Source organism: Xenopus laevis, chromosome 2L (genome assembly GCF_017654675.1).
Source record: "Xenopus laevis strain J_2021 chromosome 2L, Xenopus_laevis_v10.1, whole genome shotgun sequence".
Lineage (NCBI taxonomy): Eukaryota > Metazoa > Chordata > Amphibia > Anura > Pipidae > Xenopus > Xenopus laevis.
In genome coordinates, this window is record NC_054373.1 from 10643950 (window position 1) to 10670346 (window position 26397).

A 26397-nucleotide genomic window follows, 5' to 3' on the forward strand; every position below is an offset into this window, starting at 1 on the left:
AGAAAGTGGAGCAGAAGAAATATTTCAGCTCACACCCACATCCTTTGGTTTTAATTGATCTCGGGACTTCTGGGCTCCCAAAAAGGAGAAAAAGCCATAGAGAATGCATGAGAAAATCCAAAACTCTTTTATTTAGTCAAGCCAAGGAGATATCTGAATTCTAGAGTACAACAACCTTGGATTTAGTCTTTGCACTGGCTTTAACATGTTTGAAGGGTTATCAGGCTTTACTGAACCTTTATTTCTTAGTTTCTGGACACATCATTAGTGGGACTGGCCATCTTCACATAGTAAATCCGGCTTCGCTACACTGATCAACCAAACTTTTATCACTTGTTGCTGGACTACAAATCCCAGAATAATGTAACATAAGATAAGATAACAATAAGAATCTCCACAGCCAGCTGTTGCTTTAAAATGCAAAAAAATCCTCCAATGAGAATCCCAGCTGATCTGTGTAAATCCGGCTCCATGTTCTTTGTTTCTGCAACTTGAGTTGGAAGCTTTAAGCCCAGTTTCCCAGCACTGAACAGGTCTGTCCTTTATCCCCATGTTTGATTCCAGTGTCATATAATAAAGACAAAAAGAACATAATTATCACTATATGTAAGATAGCGAACGGCAAGATGGCGACGTGGTGCTGGGAATCAGCATTCTCATTGGTCAATTCTTTTGCATTAATAAGGAAGTTTTTGATCAGTAGAATCCTAACTGGGGAATTTTCTTGCATCTATAATTACATACTTTTGGGCAACTTCTATAGATAACTAAAGGGCACTGTGGGACGGCGTTACGACTGGATTTACATCCCCTTTAACTAAATGCAGCAGAGCAGGTTCCAGTGTCCCATCTTCCCTATGGGAGCAAATATGAGCAAGTAGATGCCTTTGACTAAGGCAGAGTTTTTTATGCTTTTTCCTTTCAACATTCCCTTCATTTCATGGAATATGCTGGTTGTGCTTCTAATAAGGATTAATTATATCTTAGTTGGGATCAAGTTCAAGCTACTGTTTTATTATTACAAAGGAAAAGATAATCACCTATTGGATTATTTGATTGTAATGAAGTCTATGGGAGACGGCCTTTCCATAATTCAGAGCTTACTATGTAATGGGTTTCCAGATAACGGATCCTATATATATATATAAAATGGGTCCGACCTGGTGCACTCACAACTGTTAGCGCATTGCCTGGGTGCTGGTCAAAATAATCATTCAAAGTATCAAAAACAGACCGAACTCCAAGGGCTTTTCAAATGTGAAAGACATTTGAAAAGCCCTTGGAGTGCAGTCTGTTTTTGATACTATATATATATATATATATATATATATATATATATATATGTCATATTATTAACCGCCACTCACCATCAATTAATCAAATCCCGGGTGCTCCTTGAAAGAAAGCAAATAGATACAGTTAGGAGCACTCACGGGCATCGTGATAAAGAAGTATATTTTATTGGAGTGTTACAAACTACCCCACATCAACGTGTTTCGGTTCTCTCTGCATCCTGACAACGGTTCAGAGAGAACCGAAACGCGTTGATGTGGGGTAGTTTGTAACACTCAAAAATATACAATAAAATATACTTCTTTATCACGATACCCGTGAGTGCTCCTAACTGTATCTATACATAAAGGTATATATGAATAAAGTACCCCCTCCTGTAAATTATAAGGATATTATAAGTCACCGAAGAGTTTCATGACTATATAAAAGTACGAGGCCGAAGGCCGAGTGTTTTTATACAGGTCATGGAACTCCGAGGTAACTTCTAATATCCTCATATTTTGCAACTGGGGGTACATTATTTATTATAATACACAAGAAACAACTTTTTGGTAATTTTGGTTCTGTATATTACCACATTGAATTTTAAATGAAACAACTAAGATGCAGTTGAACTGCAGACTTTTTTTTAGCACAATTCATTGTGGTAATGCGCAGAACCAAAATTAGAAAAAAGTTGTTTCTGTCCAAAGATTTATGGGCGTAACTATATACTATATATATATTTTTAAAACATACCCCTTCCACACCCATGCCCATTTTCTGTTGCCAATTTCCTTGCTGTCCTTGCTCATTTCTCCCTACTCCTCTCTTCCTATTTATAATATACAAGAACAATATTTACTGGGGCAGGATTAAAATAACAGTCTCTGCCAGTAGCTGCCAGTGTTTCTCATGCCGTATCACCGTTGAGCTAAAAAAAAGGCTTATTATTTTTACTCTGTGCGTGCCATAATGTTCTTTTTTTATAGCTATCTGAATTTGCAGATACAATATTTGAACATCTTATTAAAGTGTGTTATTGCTATTACAGATCATTTGGTAAATGGGACTCCAGAGAGAAGACCCTGGTAAATTTAGCACAGTGACAAGTTAATGGGATAAAATTTATTTTGTACTGAAAAAAATGCATGATAATAACGGCAAGGCTCCATTACAGAAATGCCGTTCTTTCAGCTACAGTGTAATAGTGGAACCATGCTGAGCAGGCACCTTCAGCCAGCAGTGTTGTCATTTAGCCTTCTAGATAAAGGGCAATTGTTCCAGGCATGTGCCTTGTGTGTATGTCTCGAGCTAAACATTGATTTCCCTTCCCTCATCACCTCATTCTCACAGTGGGGAACAGGTCCCTTAGCTACTTTGACTTTAGCATCTAGGGAAGTTCTGTTTGCTTTTAAGTGTCACAGATCATTGTATCTATGACCACAAGTACCACCCCCCAAAGGGTCTGCATTGCCCAGTTCCAGGGTCAGACTGGGGGGCCCGGGGCCCATCGGGGCTATTGTCACAGGGCCACCTCCCGGCAGTCCCCAAAGCCGCCTCCAGCTCCCTGCGTGCCTCCACCAATGAGCCGTTTGCATGAAGAAGATGCGCATGAGGGTGAAGAAGATACTCAGAAGCATTAACTTTGTTTTCGGGCGGAGCAGATCTGGGCCAGCGGGTGCCCATGAAGGCCGGGGCCCACCAGGTTTTTTCTCGGTGTCCCGTCAGCCCAGTCCGACCCTGCCCAGTTCTACTGAATGCGAATGGATAATGTGTTGCCTAGAAACACTCGGTGCTGCTTCACTTGTAGACGGAACCTCAGATAGAAGCACTAAGGATTATACATCTCATTTAGGATGAAAATTCACATGCACATGCTATAGCCATATTTTTTTACCCACAATGCATTGCCCCCCCCCCCCAGAATTTCAACACTATTGTAGGTACCCACAAAAATCATTCGACGCAGCTCATGCAAGATTTACCAATCTTAGGGAACCAAAGGTGCTTAGGCCACCCAGAATTCCCCACCAGGCAGACAGGGAGCCAGAAAAATGTTATGTTTATATATTAGCGTCTGCTTAATAAATTGTGCCCATGTTTCTCTAATTCATATTGTTCACAAATGGCAGCAATTATCTCGTACTAGTCAATAGTGATGTGTGGGTCAGGAAAAACTCAACCCGCACTGACCGTAACCTGCAAAACCTTAGGCTGTGGGCACCCATGCTTAAGGCTCAGCTGCTCTCAGGCTGTGTATTTTTTGAAGGCTGAAGGAAGCGGATCTGCTCCCTGTCCCTGCTCCATTGATTGGAATCCAATCAGCCACAGCAGAGCTTAACAGGGTCGGACTGGGCTGGCAGGACACCAGAAAAAAACTTGGTGGGCCCCAGCCGACCCAGACCCATTCCCATAATCTGCCGAGTCCCAAAACAAAATGATGTGCAGCGCATCCGCCGGAGTTCGCGCATGTGCGTGGGGGTGGGGCTGAGATTTGTAACCTGGTGGGCTCCAGTTTGACCCTTAACTGAAGTCAGTCCGGAGATGCCTCCTTTTTCGTATTTGGGCTGACCTTACCTTCAGCTCCACTGTCATCAGATTTCAATCAATGGAGCAGGGACAGGGAGCAGATCCGCTTCTCTCAGCTGAGCCTTCATCCTGGGTGCCCATAGCCGTAACCTGCACCTGACCCTAATCCTGACCCCTGGCATCGCAGTCCGACACTGGTCTGGCCCAATGTATGAGTAGGTGCAAAATTGTACAGGGGTCATTTACAAACATAGTGCAGTGTGCAAAGTGGCCAGAATTCCAGTGGCCGAGTGCCACGTTGTCTCTGCTGTAATTAAACCTGATATGCCAAAAACACACTTGCAGTTGTAAATTAATTTTAAATTAAGCTTTAAATGTTGTTAAACAGATTTATTTACCATTTTATTCCATTGCTGTGTGCTTCTGGGATACATCCAAGCATAAAATTGCTTTTTCCTGACCTTTAATAAGACGAGCCATTTTATTACATTCCCATCTTGCATAATTTTTGTTTTTTTTATTAAAAGCATTGATTGTTCTGCTAAAGTAACTGTCTGTCCACCCTTGGTCACCTTCCTGCTATTATCTAGGTCCATAACTCTCTATTTATATTGAGCTGAACTCCATTATGGCGCATCTCCTTGTGTTTAATGAACACATTCAACTGTATTATTTTGCATAATGGTACTTATTGATTTCATTAGGCAGAAACAAAGAGCCGTTCCAGATTGTTAGATGGGCGGAAATGAAATTGGATTTCTGTGTTCTTATTAGGACAACAATTCCCTCTGAAATGATGGAACTCCTCAGTTAATTGGCCAATTTCAGTTGCTCTGTCAGTTTGTTGATGTTATATTAAGGCTTGCACAGACTAAGCAAAGTATTATTATTGGTGTTAGATGGGCAAATTTGTCCTGTTTCAATTCGCCGGAAAATTAGCGAATTTCCTGCAAAATTTGCGAAACGGTGAAAAATTTGCGAAATGCATTGAAGTAAATGAGCATCAAAATTATTTTGACGCTCATCGATTTCAACAATTTTTTACACGCGCCTGTTTTATCCAAATGCATTAAAGTCAATGGGAGTCCGAATAATTTTGATACGCGAATATTTTTATATGCGCAACTATTTTTTTTCCACTTTTTATGCTTTTTTATTTATTCACTAGCAGCAAAACGAGGAAATTCGTCATGAATTTGCACCTGGCTAATTTATTTGCCCATCACTAATTGGTGTTTGTACCCCATTACACTTGCTGATTTGTGATCATCTCCATAGTGATGCATACAATGGGGATTACCTCTGATTTACCCTTGTGAAAGCCCAGGTGCATGAATCTCATAATCTCATTTTTAGACACTCAGAGAGGTATTTACTAAGACTCAAATTTTTCCCATTTTCTTTCTTTATTAAAACAAAGTTGACCTAAGTCTTATCCAAGAATTTACCTAATTTAACAAAAAAATAGATTGAAAAAAGTCAGTGAGGGGAAAAGACAAAATCATGCAAATTTTTCAATTTGATGCTCGAAAAACCCAACTATTCCAGATTATCGAATGAAAACCAGCCTGAAACACTCGAAGATCATCAAGGCAAGAAACATCTTCAAATTAAAAAAGGATCTCTGCCACTGACTTTTACATGACTTCGACAGGTTTTTGCTGGAGTATTTTCAGATTTGGATTTTTAGCAGCTTCGGAAATTTTAGGTTTTCCCCCTAAAAAACTCAACCAGAGAAAATAGAGGCTTCATAAATAGCCCCCTTATTGTAACTAAACTCCCCCATTTGTCTTATTCTTCACCAGGATTGGCCCAATGTAAAGGAGTATTGCTGGAGAACACAAACACATCATAACACCTGGGAAGCTGAATTTGAATGAATGTGATCATGTTCTACTGCCTGTTTCTCCTCTATTTATTAGAGCATTTTTATTCATACTGGGGTTCCACAGACTCCATTCTATGCTGTGTGTGTGGGGGGGTGCTAAACTGCAGTGGTCCTTTGCTTTACTGTTACACCATGTTTAGTGGAGTAGCAGGAAAAGTAAAGAAGATTCAAGAACTTTCTGACCCCTAACTGCCTGTCCCTAGGGGCAGTTGTAATCAACGTTCTTTCATTAACACTCCCTACCCTCAGGTGCATCAATATGTTATTTCCCTCTTAACCAAGAGGCTTTGTTCTTGGAGATGCTTAAAATAATTTACTTACCAAATCATACATATGCGTGTAACTAGGGATCCTAATGAAAATAAATTAGCCCCTATTTATGCCTGGGTTACCCTTTACCTGGGGATGGATGTCCGTTACCTGTCACTGATGTGGATTTAGCAGTCTACCCTCTACCTATAACACCCATGACTTGCTATTTAGATGAGGGTTATGAAGTGCAACACTAATCCCCTTTTTCCTGGGAGCCAACGGTCTTACTGCTCTTGTTCTTCCAAACAGCAAAGTGGGTGTTATACACAGAACCTCAGGGCATGTGAAGAAGATACTTGGCTGTTGTAAGGGGTTATATGGAAGGGGTTATATGGAAGAGATTATATGGAAGGGATAATATGGAAGAGATTATATGGAAGGGATTATATGGAAGAGATTTTATGGAAGGGATTATATAGAAGGCATTATATGGAAGGGATTATATGGAAGGAATTATATGGAAGGGATAATATGGAAGGTATTATATGGAAGGGATTATATGGACGGGATTATATTATGGAAGGGATTATATTGAAGGGATTATATGGAAGGGATTATATGGAAGGAATTATATGGAAGGGATTATATGGAAGGAATTATATGGAAGGGATAATATTATGGAAGGGATTATATTGAAGGGATTATATGGAAGGTATTATATGGAAGGAATTATATGGAAGGGATAATATGGAAGGTATTATATGGAAGGGATTATATGGACGGGATTATATTATGGAAGGGATTATATAGAAGGGATTATATGGAAGGGATTATATAGAAGGAATTATATGGAAGGGATAATATGGAAGGGATTATATGGAAGGGATTATATGGACGGGATTATATTATGGAAGGGATTATATTGAAGGAATTATATGGAATGAATTATATGGAAGGGATTATATGGAAGGAATTATATGGAAGGGATTATATGTAAGGGATTATATGGAAGGAATTATATGGAAGGGATTATATGGAAGGGATTATATGGAAGGAATTACATGGAAGGGATTATATGTAATGGATTTTATTCAAAGGATTATATGGAAGGGATTATATGGAAGGGATTATATGGAAGGGATTATATGGAAGGGATTATATGGAATTAATTATATGAAAGGGATTATATGGAATTTATTATATGGAAGGGATTATATGGAATTTATTATATGGAAGGGATTATATGGAATTTATTATATGGAAGGGATTATATGGAAGTGATTATATGGAGGATGAGAACTTCAGGTGAGGTATGATTGTGTTCACAGGAGATAAGAAGGGGCAATGAAGGAACAGGATCAAGAATCCAGTAGACAGGGGCTGAGTGGGTGAAGAGAATAGGATCTGGAAAAGAGTAGCTGGAGAATTGGTTACTGGACAGAGTGGATCAGAATGGAGTGGATGAAGAACCAGGAATAGGCTTTGTAAGAAAGGACAGTGTGGGAGAAGAGACAGAATCTAGAACAGGAACAGAACTAGAAGCAGGAACAAGGAACAGAACAAGACTAATGCAGAAGTGGGAACAAGAGCCAGGAGTAGGACAAGAACAGGTCAGGGTGCAGGACTAGAGCAGGAGCAGGAACCAGAGCTAGGGACTAGTGATGAGCTAAATTTGTTGCCAAGTTTGCAGCAGAAATTACACCTTTAGACTCCAATGCGTGAATAAAATTGTCACACGTCAAAAACAAATGGTCTCCCATTGATTCACCCATCACTACAGGGACAAGCCACAGTGCTCAGCAGCAAGGTCAATGCTCAGGCACTGGCTGTGGAGAGGGCTGGGTTTATAAAGGGCAGAGTCAACTCTGGTTGGCTGATCCCACCCAACCAATAAGGCTGTTGGATATAAAACAGCCAGAGAAATAGGTGAAAGGGAGATGAGCACACAAAGATGAGCTTTCCTGGCCCAGGGGTTAAGTTGAGGAGCCAACAGCCAGGAGGTCCTGGGTTCAATCCCCATCAGAACTTTACAGCTGTGTCCTCTTTTGCACTTTGTGACACTTATAATTTGTGATACTTTGGGTAACTTTTCTCCAAAACCCATACTTATTATCCATAACTAAAAGTTTATTTCTGTTAATAGAAAAGAGAACTTTTCCCATAAAAAGTCTGTTATACTACAAAATGTCCAGCTGCTAATTCCCAAGTGAAATATTACATTTCATTACTCAGCCACAAGCCCTCTAAGCACAAATGAATTCCAAATTGATCTACCATTTTCCCTGCACATAACAGTGGCAGCCTAATATGTAAGTCCCTTTTTTAAAGTCACATCCTTATTGCCTAATTTATCACTCCTGAGGGAACATTTCAACCGACCCATTAAACAGCAGCATTCTGTGAATTACACTCCAGACTCACAGCAGACAAATCGCAGTCTCCACTGAGCACCAGCCAGGTCCCGAAATAAATAGTGAAAAGACAGAAATAGACTGAGATGGATATACACCAAAATATGGATATAGATAGACAGCTCTTAGGTGGAAAGATTAAGGGATAGACAGAGAATAAAGTCAAGGGCAAACAAAGAGAGATAAAAAGAGACTGACAGATAGATAGATGATAGATAGATAGATAGATAGATAGATAGATAGATAGATAGATAGATAGATGATATATAGATAGATAGATAGATAGATAGATAGATAGATAGATAGATAGATAGATGATAGATAGATAGATAGATAGATGATAGATAGATAGATAGATAGAGATAGATAGATAGATGATATATAGATAGATAGATAGATGATAGATAGATAGATAGATAGATAGATAGATAGAGATAGATAGATAGATTATAGATAGATAGATAGATAGATAGATAGATAGATAGATAGATAGATAGATAGATAGATAGATAGATAGATAGATGATAGACAATAGACAAATGACAGATGATAGATAGATAATGGATAGATAGATAGATAGATAGATAGATGATAGATAGATGGATAGATAGATAGATAGATAGATAGATAGACAGATAGATAGATAGACAGACAGATAGATAATAGATAGATGATAGATAGATGACAGATAGATAATAGACAGATAGATAGATAGATAGATAGATAGATAGATAGATAGATGATAGATGATGGATGGATGGATGGATGGATGGATGGATAGATAGACAGACAGACAGACAGATAGATAATAGATAGATAGATGATGATAGATAGATGATAATAGATAGATGATAGATAGATAGATGATAGATAGATGGATGGATAGAGAGAGAGAGAGAGAGAGAGAGAGAGAGAGTATTTCTTATTTTATTTTCCATTGCATCCGATTTGACGCCTGTGTTTTGGCGCAGCGCATCGGATCCACCGAAAACGCATAGTCGTCCGTATAGTTCTACCCTAAGGGGCATATTTATCAAGGGTTGAATTTCAAATTGAAAAAACGTCGAAATTCGAATTCAAAAAGACCAACCAAGTTTTTTTTTTGGTGGAATAGGTCCTTTTTCAATCGAATAGGTCAGTATTCGGCTGAATTCGAATTGAAGGAATAGCACATTCGATCAAATTCGATTCGAAGTTTATCCCAAAAATACTTTGGTTTTTCAAAGTCCACCAATTGAATCCAAACAGGTTCAAGGAGCTCCCCCATAGGCTAAAACAGCAATTTGGCAGGTTTTAGATGGCGAATGGTCCAAGTTGAATTTTTAAAGAGACAGTACATGATATATTGCGATATTCAAATTTTTTACAAATTCGAATTGAATTTGGACTATTCCCTAGGCGAAGTACATGAAAAATAGCCCGAAATTCAAGTTTTTATTATTCAAAAAGTCACCTCGACCTTTGATAAACCTGCCCCAAAAGTTAACGTAAAGGTGACCCATCCTATTAAAAAAACGATATCATTAGTACATCGTTGGCTTGGCACGAGGTGCTGCTTTGTGTTACTTTTCCCTGGGAAGTAACTGAAGGGTGCTGCTGTGATGGTGCTGTAGAAATGAAATAATTATGAGTTTGCATATGCAAATGGCATCTTCTAATTGCGTGATTTGCAGATCTATAAAAACAACAATTGATTTCAGCAGGAAAGCCGAGCGAATCGAAGCAGAAATTCTGCCGTCGAGCATGAATCAGCCTTATTTACTGAACAACGCATGAATCACTTCTACCGAGAGGTTTGAGCTTCTGGTATGAGCTTTGGACTCAGAGAGGAGAAAACACCCCTCCCGAAGTGCTTTGTATATTAAATGTTTAATTCAGTGTCTGAATAATTATCCGCATTGCTGTCTGAGTATCAGTTAAAGGAGAAGTTCATTATAGAAGGACCTTTTGTGTCAGGTAGACGTTAAAGGAGAAGGAAAGGCTAAAATTAAGTGTTATCAGAAAGGTCTATGTAAATACATCATTAAACCCTCAAAGTAATGCTGCTCTGACTCCTCTTCCAAAAGAAACACCACATTTCTTTCCTTCTATTGCGTACTCATGGGCTTCTGTATCAGACTTCCTGTTTTTAAAAAAGAACGCCTGACGTAAATACGCCACTGAAACCACACGCGACTGTCAACATGTTTTTCAGCATGTGGCTTTCTTTTCCCAACATGCACTTCTCATTGTTCTCATTGAGAATTTAGACGCCATATTTAACATACTCTGCGTATTTACACAAAGTGTGGTTTTAAACGTGCAGATTATATTCCAGTGACTAGTCTATTGATTTGGTAGTTTCTTGACGTATTGGCGTTTCTGATGAAAAACACCAATACTGGCATCCTGTGGCGGATCCCGGCTTGCAAGTGCCCTGTGTGAATTGCCATAGTGCGTTTTCCATTCGTTTCAGTGGTAGTGCAGTTTATGAGTATTTACGCCTGGCGGAGCTTTTTTAAAAATGCAGCGTAAAAACGCCACGTCTGGCCTTGCCCTTAGGGTTAAAGTCCAAGTTTGCGGTATCCAAAAGGGGTCAGGCGTAAGCGTAGTCAAGTTCAGGCAAGTGTTCAATAAGACAGGCAGCAAGAATCGGAATCGGGGTCAAGCCAAGGGTCAGGAAGCCAGGAAATAAGAATTATGGAATATAGGAAACCCAGGAAAATGATTCAGCAATTCCTATATTCGAGCATCGAATCCATGACCGGGAAGTAGTTTTATTTTCAAAGTTCACACCAGGCACGTGACGTCATCACTGCGGCGTCGGTCCACGTGGATCATGGGCGCTGCCATTTTGGAAAGGATGCAGCTCGAGACTGGAGAGCTTGACACTCCACTCCCTGCTGTAATCTGAGCCCAGAGCTATGAGTGAGCAGGGAGAGACTCAGGCAGGAAGTGATGTCACACCAAGCTAATACGGCAGCTGCTATCCTAAACAAACAGAGAGAGCTTTCTCCTTTAATATTCTGAAAAATGAGGTTCAATGTTGATAAATGCAGGGTATGCACTTTGGCAAAAATAAAAATATAAATGCAAGTTATACACTAAATGGCAGTGTGTTGGGAGTTTCCTTAACTGAGAAGGATCTTGGGGTTTTTGTAGATAACACGTTGTCTAATTCTGGGCAGTGTCCTTCTGTGGCTACTAAAGCAAATAAAGTTCTGTCTTGTATAAAAAAGGGCATTAACTCAAGGGATGAAAACATAATTCTGCCTCTTTATAGGTCCCTGTGAGGCCTCATCTGGAGTATGGGGGCAGTTTTGGACTCCAGTCCTTAAAGGGATCCTGTCATCAGAAAACATGTTTTTTTCAAAACGCAAATCAGTTAATGGTGCTACTCCAGCAGACTTCTGCACTGAAATCCATTTCTCAAAAGAGCAAAAAGATTTTTTTATATTCAATTTTGAAATCTGACACGGTGCTAGACATTTTGTCAATTTCCCAGCTGCCCCTGGTCATGTGACTTGTGCCTGCACTTTAGGAGAGAAATGCTTTCTGGCAGGCTGCTGTTTTTCCTTCTCAATGTAACTGAATGTGTCTCAGTAAGATATGGGTTTTTACTATTGAGTGTTGTTCTTATATCTACCAGGCAGCTGTTATCTTGTGTTAGGGAGCTGTTATCTGGTTACCTTCCCATTGTTCTTTTGTTTGGCTGCTGGGGGGGGGAAAGGGAGGGGGTGATATCACTCCAACTTGCAGTACAGCAGTAAAGAGTGATTGCAGTTTATCAGAGCACAAGTCACATGACTTGGGGCAGCTGGGGAATTGACAATATGTCTAGCCCCATGTCAGATTTCAAAATTGAATATAAAAAAAATCTGTTTGCTGTTTTGAGAAATGGATTTCAGTGCAGAATTCTGCTGGAGCAACACTATCAACTGATTCATTTTGAAAAAAAAATGTTTTTCCTATGACAGTATCCCTTTAAGAGGGATATAAATGAGCTGGAGAGAGTGCAGAGACTAAGTGCAACTAAACTGGATGGAAGACTTAAATTATGAGGGTAGACTGTCAAGGCTGTTGTTTCTCCTACTCAATGGACCTGGATTTTACTATTGAGTGTTGTTCTTAGATCTACCAGGTTGCTGTTATCTTGTGTTAGGGAGCTGCTATCTGGTTACCTTCCCATTGTTCTGTTGTTTGGCTGCTGGGAAGAAAGGGAGGGGTGATATCAATTAAACTTGCAGTACAGCAGTAAAGTGTGACTGAAGTTTATCAGGGCACAAGTCACATGATTGGGGGCACTTCGGAAACTGACAATGTGTCAAGCCCCATGTCAGATTTCAAAATGAAATATAAAAAAAATCTGTTTGTTCTTTTGAGAAATGGATATCAGTGCAGAATTCTACTGGAGCAGCACTATTAACTGATAAATTTTTGGAAAAACATGACAGTATCTCTTTAAAGAATGATTGAGAAGTACCAGATTGGTAATAAGCAGTGTTGTACTTCGGGAGGTTGGGTCTGGTCAGTGGAGTTCATTGAGTTTTTACCCAGCGTCCTGTCGGCCCAGTCTGACCCTGCTGAAAAGGATGGAGAATTGAAACATTTTGTGTATAAAATCATGAAGAGAATATCCAGGCTGATATATAAATGTTTCATGTTCATGGGACAGGACTTGTGAGAAGAACAGATCTCTTGTCTTATTCAATTGGGTTAATGATATAACTCGCTCTGTTTACAGGTACAATCCCCCCTCTCGTTAAATCGGTTGAGGCGAGTGAGGAAGGAATGAGTAACAACAAGGGGATAAAGATGCTGGTTACTATTTCCTGCATCCTGATTGGAGTCCTGCTGCTATTTGCACTACTGCTGCTTGTCAGGAGGAGGCGGCGGGAGCAAAGGCTCAAAAGACTGAGAGGTAAGTAGAGCCATTCAGGTATGTGCCCTAACGTGCCAAGCCTCGGTGTACAATCAGATCACTACTCAAAGGCTTGGAGTGCATATAGAGTTGTGTGTCATGGTGTGTCTACATCTCTGGGTGTGTGTATTCAGAAACATGTGTGACTAGTGATGGGAAAATGTATTCGCCAAGCGCAAATTCTTACCTAATTTCCGCGTTTCACCACCGGCAAATTAATTTGCGAAATTGCCTCGAAAAATTTGACAGCGTCCAAATTGTTGTAATTTGAGCTTCTGCTGCTGCCTTGGGGGCAGGATACATGATATATGATATATAATATATGAGGGACACACACCTGGATTCCCTGTCTTTGCTTTGTGTCACACATAGTGATGGGCGAATTTCTCCCGTTTCGCTGGAAAATTCTCAAATTTGGCAAATGGTAAATTTCCTGCGAAATTCACCCAACTGCAAAAAATTTGCAAAACGCAATTTTTTTCAATTCAGACACGCATTAAAGTCAATGGGTGCCTATTAATTGTCGCCGGCGTCGAAATTGTCAAAGGAATCGGAATTGTCACCGGCGACAATTAATAGACACCCATTGACTTTAATGCGCATCAGAATTGTCGCCGGCTTGAAAAAAAATAGCATTTTTCGCAGTTTGGCAAATTTCGCAGGAAATTAACACATTTTTCACCATTTGCCAAATTTCGCTGGGAATGTTACGGCAAAGCGAAACTGAAATTGGCCCATCACTTACATCCTCATATATCATATCCCCTGCCCCCAAGGCAGCAGCAGAAGCTCATATACGGATAGAGCATGGTTTATTGGTGAATTATACTGTATATACTGTATAGAACAGGGATCCCCAACCTTTTAAACCTGTGAGCATCATTCAGAAGTAAAAGGAGTTGGGGAGCAACACTAGCATGAAAATTGTTCTTGGCGTGCCAAATAAGTGTTATGATTGGCCATTTGATAGCCCCTATGTGGATTGTCAACCTACATTGAGGCTCTGTTTGGCAGTACAACTGGTTTTTATACAACCAAAACTTGCCTCCAAGCCTGGAATTCAAAAATAAGCCCCTGCTTTGCGGCCACTGGGAACAACATCCAATGGGTTGGAGAGCAACATGTTGCTCACGAGCTACTGGTTGGGGATCACTGGTATACAGCGCCGATTCTAATAAAGACGCCGCCTGAGGTGGCTCCTTAAATGCCGCCCCTCCCCTCGCAGAAACACTAGTGCGGAGAGCGCAACTGCGCTCTCTCGCACTAGTAAAGCCGAATTTCCGGTTTCAAAACCGGAAATTCGGCTCTTTAAAGTGACAGGAGCGGCTTTTTGCCGCCCCTGGAAACTTATCTGGAGCTGCCGCCTGAGGCGAGCGCCTCAGCTCGCCTCATTGGCGGAGCGCACCTGCTGGTATAGAAAGTTTCCATTCACTGCAATGGCAAATAGTGTGTGTCAGGTTTGTATGTGCCCAATGCCACTGGAAAGTAAGTATGCAAGCTGGGGGGTAGATGGATATATCTTTTGTGAGTCTTGTTTTCATAGACATAACTAGCAAATTCATTTTAGAGCCCCTGAGGTTTTCTGTTTTACCAATGTATATTGAAATGGCACATTAATTAGGGCCTCATGGGGCCCCCCTATACCTCCTGGGAACCCTTGCAGCCGCAGGGTCTGCTTCCTCTTTAGTTACGCCCCTGTTCATAGACCTGCAACCACCCATATCACCTGTGTGTATTTAATGAATAAGTTACAGTGTTGACAAGAGTGAAGTGGGGGCCCCAGGCAGACTTCGCTAGTGTTCCCTTTAAAACTGGAGGACCATTTCAATGTACCCTAATATCAGCCTTGGTTATTTGGGGAACTCTAGTTCATAAAGAGCATAAAGATAATATATATACAGTTGTTTGCTGCATTGTGCCGGACATCATTCGCCCCGAGAGAGGGAGGGGTCACAGCCCGCTCTTTCATGATGAATTTTCTGCCGAGCTACAGAGAAAATATCGACTGGCCCAAAAGAGCTGACTGCCACTTCTTTTGCTGGGAATTACCATAATGCAAGATTTCCCACTTCTCCTGAGCTGAGCTTCTTGGATTACTGCATTTCAGGCTGCAGCGTGCCAAGTGCCAAGTGCCATGGATTTGAATTCCGCAGCTTACTGTATAAAGATACACGTGTCACTGAATATCTCACCAAGCTCATCACTGCCAGCAGAAAGTGTAAAAGTGTCTTTATTTGGAGCTCGCTGCTGCCATTTATTATTTACACGCCTGTAAAACGAGCCACCGGCTCTCTGTTTCTTTCATTATTTTCTGTGCGGAGGCTAATGGCTGCTTTGTGCACAATCACCCCTTTTTTTTCCTTTGTTGATAGTCAGAGAGGTCAGATAACCTTGGTCTTTGTTTGAAAAACAGGAGATGTGGCAGTTTCCATAACAAGAAAAAGAATGTGTTCCTTGAGGAAATGGGGATGAAGCACATTAAGAGCTCATAAGCTCTGGCATCTCTATTCCTCCAGTTTAATGTGTTTGGGGGGTTTCAGAATTAGATGGAGATAACCCAGCATTATGCTGAAGATATGTACACTATAGTCTGTAACCTAAAAGACATGATTTTATCTGTCAATGCATAAATATAGAGTTATAAAGTGGAAGAATAACCCCACTACCATCCAAAAATCCATTTATATTACCTCCACAGTGTGTTTACATAGGTCTTTACAGAGACTATTCAGCAGTAACTGTACCAATGGAGCTTACAGTCTAAGGTCTTTATTAGGGATGCACTAAATCCACAATTTGGGATTCGGACGAATAACGAACCAAATCCAAATTTACATATGTAAATGAGGGGTGGGGATATGCACATTAGGATTTGGTTCGGGCAGGCACAAGGTTTCTGGTGAATCCGAATCTTGCTGAAAAAGGCCGAATCTTGGCCGATTCCCGACCTGAATCCTGGATTTTGTGCATCCCTAGTCTCTATCTTATTCACTATAGTCAATATTATCAGGAGCCAATTAATCTGCCTGTGGTTGGAGTGTATGGAGGGGTTGGTTTGAGTGTGTGTGTATGTGTGTGTGTATGGATTTCATTCAAGAAGAAGAATGTGTTCCATGAGGAAATGGGGATGAAACACATGAAGAGCTCATAAGCTCTGGTATCTCTATTCATCCAGTTTAATGTGTTTGGGGGGTTTCAGAATTAGATGGAGATAACCCAGCATTATGCTGAAGATATGTACACTATTGTCTGTGCCCTAAAATACATGATTTTGTCTGTCCATGCATAAATACAGAGTTATATAGAGGAAGAATAACCCCGCTACCACCCAAAAATCCATTTATAATTACAGCTACTGTTTTACAAAGGTCTTTACAGAGACTATTCAGCAGTCACTGCACCAATGGAGCTTACAGTCTAAGGTCCTTATTAGGGATGCACCGAATCCACTATTTGGGAATAACGAACTGAATCCTAATTTGCATATCTAAATAAGGGACGGGTAGGGAAAAAGTGGTAAAAAAAAAATTTCTCTTCCTTGTTTTGGAACGAAAAGTCATGTGATTTCCTTTCATGCCCCTAATTTACATATGCAAATTAGGATTTGGTTCGGGCAGGCACAAGGTTTCTGGCGAATCCGAATCTTGCTGAAAAAGGCTGAATCTTGGCCGATTCCCAAACTGAATCCTGGATTTGGTGCATCCCTAGTCTCTTATTCACTATAGTCAATATTATCAGGAGCCAATTAATCTGCCTGTGTTTGGAGTGTATGGAGGGGTTGGTATGAGTGTGTGTGTATGGGTGCTGCGTTTCATTTGGAGGGGTTGAACTTGATGGACTTTGGTCTTTTTCAACCCAACTTAACTATGTAACTATGTAACTCTGTAACTTTGTAACTATGTAACTATGTAACTATGTAACTATGTAACTATGTAACTATGTAACTATGTAACTATGTAAGGAAACCAAAGAACCCAAACAGAACATACACACTTCTTGCAGGTACTGCCCTGGCTGGAATCAAACCCAGCACCACAGCGCTGCCCACTGAACCATTCATTAATGGGATTTCAGATGGTACATACATAAACTCATTGGCATTTGAAAAATTCACATTTTTATTTAATCACAATGAATGTATTTCTATGAATAAGTGACTTTGTTTTGTTACAATGAGTATCAAGTCCATCTAAAAGAAGTCCAATAATGTTATATTCAGTGTTGTTAGGTAACTTTGTGGGTTCCAGACAGTTTTATTTCAGGCATGTCACCATCTACAAGGAGTTTGTATGTTCTCCTAGTGCTTCTGTGGGTTTCCTCCAGGTTCTCTGTGTTCCTCCTGTTCTCACTCACATACAGATTCATTGGCTCCTGATAAAACTGACCCTACTGTGTGTGTGAATGTGATGGGACCTTAGATTGTAAGCTCCCCTGGTGCAGGGACTAATGTGAATGTGAAAGGGACTGTTGATTGTAAGCTCTACTGGTGCAGAGACTAATGTGAATGTGATAAGGACCTTAGATTGTAAACATCCACTGGGATTGATAAAGTCATCTCTGTGGAATGTGCTGGTGCTATATGGGATAATAATAATCATATACAAAGAAAAGCATTTCATAAAGAAACCCAACAATAATTATAAAACCAATACATACGAGATGATAATACACTGGTTTCCCAACCATCTGCTCATAGCGAGCCTTATACTTTTATCCTTTATCCTTCCATCTATATATTTTTTTATTGAACTTATGATAATGACAAGTTATTTATGCCAAGCTCAACCCGTGTGTTATATATATTGACTGCTATTTCTTTATGTTACAGATGCAAAAAGTTTGGCCGAAATGCTCATGAGGTAAGAAACATATGTTTTGACTTACAATTCCAAACTGCTCTGTGCCTCTGCCTCTAGCCCATTGGTGTTTGGACTTTTTTTGGACTCAAGCCTTTGAATTGCAACATTTGGTCCGATACACAGATATGTGAAAGCACTGTTAAATCAGCCATCCAGCCATAGTTCCAAGAATATCTAGGGTAGCAAGTAGGGATGAACCAAATCCAAGATTCAGTTCAGGATTCGACCAAGATTCAAACTTTTTCAGTAGGATTCAGCTGAATCCAAGTGCCTGATCGAGCTGAATCTACATCCAAAAAAATCAGTTGATTTTTTTTTGTCACACAAACCAGAAAGTCAAATTTTTTTAGCCAAACGCTGTGCACACGTTTCTATTTCCCCCCATTTCACTAATTTACATATGCAAATTAGGGTTCAGATCCGGCCAGATCTTTCACAAACGATTCAAGGATTCAGCCAAATCCTTAAAAAAATGGATTTGGCGCATCCCTAGTAGCAAGTATTTACCCTTTATCTCTTACTAACTGACCTGATCTTCAGTGTGGGATTTGTTGCAGCGCATCGGAAGTGTCCGCGTAGTCCTACCCTAATGGATTGGAAAAACAAAAACAACTTTCTTTCTAATGAAGTGATGTAAATACACAGGCAAACAATGCCTAATGTGCAGAATAACATATACACCTACTCAGCGTTTATATAAACATATTCAGGCAATGCAGTGAATGTCCTTCCCATAAATCCAGCTCTTGCTTTAGCTTTGTGTGTATTCCAGGAGCAAAGGCTGGTGTAAATCTGCTGACAACTGCCTGCAAATCCTTCTTATCTGATCTGCTTGGCAGAGAGTAATTGTCAGGTTTCATTTAACTCCCTTGCCTTTATTTGTATTGATGCCTAATCCCTGGGAAGCTTTGATTGGCTTTACTGCTGCTTCATTCTCCTGTCATAAGGGCCTGCACTGCTAAACCTGCCTGTTTCCAATCATTCTAATCCCAAAAATCTCCCCCACTGGTGAGCTGTGCCTGACACTTATCTATAGGACATCACACATGAGGCAATAATGCATTGACAGTAGCAGTTTTTATATATTGAGCAATGCTTCTAACAAAGTAAGTTTTTTTTTTATATAGGTATGAGATCCGGAAACTCATTATCCAGAAAGCTCCAAATTATGGAAAGGCCGTCTCCCATAGACTCAGTTTTATCCAAATAATCCAATTTTTTAAAAATGATTTCATTTTTCTCTGTAATAATAAAACAGTCGCTTGTACTTGATCCCAACTAAAGTATAATTAATTATTATTGGAAGCAAAACCAGCCTATTGGGTTTATTTAATGTTTCCATGGTTTTCTAGTAGAACTCAAGGGATACTGTCATGGGAAAACATGTTTTTTTCAAAATGCATCAATTAATAGGGCTGCTCCAGCCGAATTCTGCACTGAAATCCAATTATCAAAAGAGCAAACATATTTTTTTATATTCAGTTTTGAAATCTGACATGGGGCTAGACATATTGTCAGTTTCCCAGCTGCCCCAGTCATGTGACTTTAGGATAGAACTACTTTCTGGCAGTCTGTTATTTCTCCTACTTAATGTAACTAATCAGTCTCAGTGGGACCTGGTTTTACTATTGAGTGCTGTTCTTAGATCTACCAGGCAGCTGTTATTAGGTTACCTTCCCATTGTTCTTTTATTAGGCTGCTGGGGGGGGGGGGTGGAAAGGGAGGGGTGATATCACTCTAACTTGCAGTACAGCAGTAAAGAGTGACTGAAGTTTATCAGAGCACAAGTCACATGACTTGGGGCAACTGGAAAACTGATAATATGTCTAGCCCCATGTCAGATTTCAAAATTAAATATAACAAAATATGTTTGCTCTTTTGAAAAATGGATTTCAGTGCAGAATTCTACTGATGAGTTTTGAAAAAAACATGTTATTCCAAGACAGTATCCCGTTAAGGCAGTGATCCCCAATCAGTAGCTCATGAGTAACATGTTGCTCATTGACCCCTTCGATGTTGCTCTCAGTGGCCTCAAAGCAGGTGCTTATTAGATTTAATTGCATAAAAACTAAGTATAGTGCCAAGTAGAGCCTCCTGTAGGCTGCCAGTCCACATGGGGCTACCATTTAGCCAATCACTGTCCTTATTTGGCACCCAAAGGGACTTTTTCATGCTTGTGTTGCTCCCCAACTATTTTTATGTTTGAATGTGGCTCACGGGTAAAAAAGGTTGGGGACCCCTGCTTTAAGGTATGAAGATCCAAATTACGTAAAGATCCGTTAGAGGTCCAGAGCATTTGGGATAACAGGTCCTATACCTGTATATGAAAATGGCCGTGCCTATAGCATTGATAGATACACACTTTAATGGTCTTTATCATACATGTACAGTAACTGCAGGGGTTGCTACTACACCTTGGCCTTTGGACCTGAGCGGCCACAGCAGGAAAAGGAGTAATGTTACTGTATTTATAAACACCTGGGCAGTAACTCATGGCAGAATCTGAGGTTTGCTTTTCTTGTTCTACCTGCAGCTGACTGAAAATGCTATCATTGATTGACGGCTATGGGTTGCTATCCAGGTGCAAATTTTCCCAGTGTTTATAAATAACCCTCTGGGAGAGGCCACAAGACCACATGCAGGAGTTTTTGAGTATGGTCAACTTAAAGGACCAGTAACATCAAAAAATTTTTTTACAAATTCGTTAGTATAGAACGAAATAAAAACACCAAGACTAAATGAATTTTAAAAACAGCAAAGCCTTTATTAAGAAATAACATACAGAAACTCCACTTCCTGTAATCTACAGAAAAGGTGACAGGGTGACGATGATCCAACATGCGGTGCTCAATTTCTTCTCCCATATTCTACTGACAGCTTGTGGAAGGTGATGTCGGCGCAGCTGGAAACCTCTGCAGCATACTTATTGGAAACTGGGAGCAGAATGGGCATCATGGAGTCACCTGCTGACTATACTGCTTGCAGTACACACAGAGCGCCCTGGAGAATTTGAACCGAACAGAGGGATCTGTACAGAACCAGTGAGTCCCTGAACTCCATGCTGCCCATTCTGCTCCCAGTTTCCAGCCTGGTGAATAAGTATGCCACAAAGGTTTCCAGCTGCTGTTGTACCCAAGCACTTGTTCCTCCAGCAGCCCCGACATCACCTTCCACAAGCTGTCAGTAGAATATGGGAGAAGAAATCGAGCACCGCACGATAGGTCGCCCTGCCGCCTTTTCTGTAGAGGACAGGAAGTGGAGTTTCTGAAAGATATTTCTTAATAAAGGCTTTGCTATTTTAAAGTTTAAATTGTCTTGGTGTTTTTATTTCTTTCTATACTAACGAATTTTAAAAAAAAATTTTTTTGATGTTACTGGTCCTTTAAATCATTCCTTCTGCTAGATCTGGAGTTATGTCCATTTATCAACTGAGCCACTCCTTTTTCTTTAAATGAAGTTGCAGGTTTTATCCACTCCTAAATCTTCAACTCTGGGGCTTTATCCACTGCACCACTTCTATTAGAGCTGCAGTTCATATCTTCCATGTTTTCAGTTGTGGGCCTCAACCATCTCAACAACTTCTGCTACTATCAAAATAGAACACTAATAGGTGATCATTTGCAGTAGAAATCTCAGGTCTCAAAGTAAGAACTCACCAATTTGGAGAAGGGGTCCAGGTGCACCGTCCTGAACCTTCAGTTGAGGGAGCGGATAACCGTATAGGTAGCCTATGATTAAATATCCTATTGATACGAAACACGTTAGGCTGTATCCTAGTGCACTGAAATAAAAATACTTTTTAACTAACCAGTCTGCTTGGAAGATTGGTCCTTGAAACTTCTGCTACTATACCACTGACCAACACCAGTGCCGGGCCAAGCCGACCGGGCGCCCTAGGAAACCCAGCCAGCCAGCTCCCCCATCTCTAAGCATCTCAAAGCAAGTGTGTCCAAACGCAAGCGCTGGAAGAGTGTTGGAGGAGAGGGGGCGGAGGGGACAGTGTCGGAGGGGAGGGGATGGAGGGGAGAGCATTGGGAGGGAGGGGAGAGCATCTGCTTGGAGGAGAGGGGAGGAGAGCACCACAGAGGGAAGATAGGACAGCAGGACACAGGGCAGCGAACAGGGACTAGAGGCAGAAAATGGATTTATAGATATGTGCCTGGCACCCCCCTGTTGTTGCGCCCTAAGCAGGTGCCTCTTCTGCCTACCCCTAGTTCCGGCCCTGAGCAACATCCAAGGGTCGGTGAGCATCATGCTGAACATGCTGCCACTGGTTGGGGATTACTGCACTAAGTCATCTGTAGAAATAAGTCAAATCAACTGGACTTGCTGTTTTCTTGAAGATGTTTCACTAGGCATCCAACTGGCTTTCTTAATTCAATTCTCAATTGAGAAAGCCAATTGGATGACTGGTAAAACTTCTCCAAGAAAAACACAGCAAGTCCAGTTGAGTTGACTTTTGGACTTTTGTCCAGCCAGGACTCGTGCTTTCCATATCCAAAACTCAACACTAAGAACACAAAACCAAAATTACAAATAGAGCTTTTGGTGTTTACATGTATTAGTTTCCAAGCAAATCCTCAGTGGAAAAAGATGCAGCCTGTGCATTTGTTTGACCACATACAGTTGTGGATCTCACATTCTGGTCCAGAATTTCGGAGCCATTCATTGCAGTCTGAAAAAGTCTGAAAAACAGGTTTCCATTGCACAAGAGCTATTTACTGGAAATGTGCAATACTTTTAGTTTAATCAATACTGAATTAATGAATGAATTAGGCAGCTTCGCACACTAAGGTGAATCCAAAAAGTGCTGTATAGGGATATACAGTATATTGGCGGCGCTGTTTATTGGAAATTAAGAGAGAGTTAATGAAATAACCAGCTTCATTGTATTTCACTTCCTCATCTGGAATGTACATTTCATGGGTTAGGGAACCTTTTGCAGTTCAGCTACTTGAGTGTCAGAGTTATCTTGCCTCTGCCGTACTCCAGGAACAGGCAAATCTCAGAAAGCCCATCACTGCCTTACAGTAGTGATGGGCGAATTTCTATCGTTTCGCTTCGCTGGAAAATTCGTGAATTTCCAAAGAAATTTGTGAAATGGCGAAAAATACGTGAAAAATGTCCGTCAATTTTGACAGTGCCGTTAAAGTCAATTGGCGTCCGAATAGTGTTGACGCGCGTCCAAAATTTTTTTGACACTGGCAAATTTTCCCAGGAGTTTTGCAAATATATTCGCAGGCAAAGAAACATAGAAATTGATCACAGATTCGCACCAGGCACATTTATTCGCCCATCACTACCTTGCAGCACTGGGTGCTGAGTTTCTCATAGACTCCATTCAAAATAATTCAGATTTTATTTATTTTTTCTCTGTTATAATAAAACAGTCCCTTGTACTTGATCCCAACTAAGATATAATTAATCCTTATTAGATGCAAAACAATCCTATTGGGTTTAATCAAGGCTTACTTTTTTTTAGTAGATTTAAAGGAGGACTAAATCCTAAAAATTAATATGGCTAAAAATGCTATATTTTATATAGTGAACTTATTGCACGAGGCTAAAGTTTCAGCTTGTCAATAGCAGCAATGATCCAGGACTTCAAACTTGTCACAGGGGGTCACCATCTTGGAAAGTGTCTGTGACACTCACATGCTCAGTGGGCTCTGATTGGCTGTTGAGAAGCTAAGCTTAGGGCTCGTCACTAATTATCCAGCAGAAAATGAGCTTCCCTGGCTGTAATATAAGCTGATGCTACAGGTTTGCTGATTATTCAATTCTGATGCTAATTGCACTGGTTTCTGTGCTGCCATGTAGTAATTATCTGTATTAATTACTAATCAGCCTTATATTGTGACATTTCTATTCTATGTGTACTGTATATTGTGAGTGGGTCCCTAAGCTCAGTAAGTGACAGCAGCACAGAGCATGTGCAGTGAATCGGCAGAAAAGAAGATGGGGAGCTACTGGGGCATCTTTGGAGACACAGATCTTTACTGTTAAAGGGCTGTGGTTGCCTTGGGCTGGTACAGAAGCATAAAATATGATGTACAACCTTTCTAGCTACTTCTTTAGTTAGGCTTTATTTCTCCTTTAGGGCATAGAGATCCACATTAAGGAAAGAGCCTTTTCTGGAAATCCCCAGGTCCCAAGCTTTCTGGATAACAGGTCCCATACCTGTAGTTCCCTGGCTAGAATCAAACCATTGGCCACCCTACAACTGAGCTCTTCTGTGGAGCATAAGGAAAACATGATGCAGAGAATGCTGAGTGTTAGTTCATATACTGTTACAGATCATTGTACTGTTCCTTATTTGTATTTGTTTCGTTGCTCTTTTTATTTTGGTCATTAGCTGACACTGGGGAAAAAATAAAGTTGCCCCTGGGCATTTTTACCCGTTCGCTTGTATCTTTGAGAGACTCTGCGCCATCTGTACGGACTCCTGACTGAGCAGAAATGTAACGTTACGTCATTCACGATGACTGGTTTTATTTCTGCGGCTGCTGACAAATTGCACCTTCCTGGGCCTCTCAGACTTACTCCATTAAATCCAGGGCTGCAGTCTCCTTTATTTCCTCATGTTCACAAACTTTTTAATAGTCTCTTTAATCCGGGCATTTCTTTTTTTTTCTTTCATAGCAAAAATACTCGGACCTCGGACACACTGAATAAGCAGCAGACTCTACGGATGCACATTGATATCCCGCGAGCTCAGCTCCTTATAGAGGAACGGGACACAATGGAGACAATTGGTAGGTTCTATCTATTTATACTGAATGTTATCTGAATATTATCTGATTTACAGGGGACGAACACAAGCAATGCAAACAATTTCATAGGTTGGGGCCCTGGTACCCCAAACATACCTCCCAACTGTCCCGTTTTTCGCGGGACAGTCCCGATTTTGACAGCTCAACCCACAGTCACGGATTGTTACTGAAACGTCCCGACTTTCTCCTTGATTTCCTGCACTGACACTAGAAAAAGATACAACGTTTCTAACTTAATAGGCTTTTGACAGAGACAAAAAAGGGGGAGATGTCTAAGGCAAATTTCAAAATATTTAGAGTAATTCAAGTAAATATGCAAGTGCATGTAAATTTAAAAAACAAGGTTTTTTTTAATATTAATTGATAAGCCACCATACCACGTCAAGGTAAAGAGCCTAGAATATATGGCAGGTGCACTTGGATACTCTTGTAACACTTTAAGGTAAGCAATGAAACAATTGTAACAATTTAAGATCAGCAGGTCTCTTGGGGAAACTGTGACTCACAGCTTAAAGGGCAATTCTCCTTCATTAGCAAAACTGTAATAACACATAAAATCCACAGAAATGTGTTCAAACTAGGGATTGCACCGAATGCAGGTTTCGGTTCATGATTCTACCTTTTTCAGCAGGATTTAAATTCAGCCGAATCCTTCTGCCGGCCGAACCGAATCCTAATTTGCATATGCAAATTAGGGGCGGGGAGGGAAATCGCATGACTTTTTGTCCCAAAACAAGGAAGTAAAAAATGTTTTCCCCTTCCCATCTCTAATTTTCATATGCAAATTAGGATTTGGTTCAGTATTCGGCCGAATCTTTTGCATCCCTAGTTCAAACATTCATAACCTGCCAAATTTTGTAATGGTAATTAGGTGGGTGTGTCCACAAAAAATGGGTGTGGTCAAAATCTTTTTGTCCCCTTTTTGTCAATTCTGACGCTGGCGTTAAAGTCAATGGGTGTCCGAATAATTTTGACACTTGATGGATTTGACGCGTGCAAAATCCGCCAGTGAATTTGTCGCAGCAGTTTCGCTGGTGGCGATACTCGAATTTTGACGCCCGCGTCAATTTTAAAGCCTCCGTTAATTTGCCTCAATTTTGACGCTGGGGTTAAAGTCAATGGGTATCTGAATAGTGTTGACGTACAAAGGTTTTGATGCGAGTGACTTTTCCAATGCGCATCCAAATCTTTTTGACGCAGGCAAATTTTTGCTGGAGTTTTGCTGAAGTTTCACGGGAGTTTCACTGGATTTTTGTGATAGTTTCGCAAATTGGTTCGCCGGTGGCAAAACACAGAAATATTCGCCAATCACTAAATCTCATATTTCCCGTTTCCGGTCTCTTCTTTGCGAAGCATTTCTCAGTCACTCAATTGAGAGGGATATACAATAAATAGGGGAAGCCTGGGAGACCTGATGAACCAATCAGAGATTTGCCAAATCATTTGCCTCCTCCTTGTATAGTCTGAAAAGTCAAGTTCTGGTTTATTTATTCTATTATTATATATATAT

At 40.5% G+C, this 26397-nt stretch overlaps 1 protein-coding gene across 3 annotated transcripts in view; it reads left to right on the forward strand.

The window, feature by feature from the left end:
* The window catches only part of dscam.L (Down syndrome cell adhesion molecule L homeolog), a 325765-nt gene that overhangs the window by 249851 nt on the left and 49517 nt on the right, over positions 1–26397 (forward strand). For all 3 annotated transcript variants that reach the window (XM_041581120.1, XM_041581121.1, NM_001096544.1), the window contains 3 exon segments: positions 13079–13255; positions 18084–18114; positions 24757–24869. In XM_041581120.1, the coding sequence (XP_041437054.1) occupies positions 13079–13255; positions 18084–18114; positions 24757–24869 (321 nt within the window).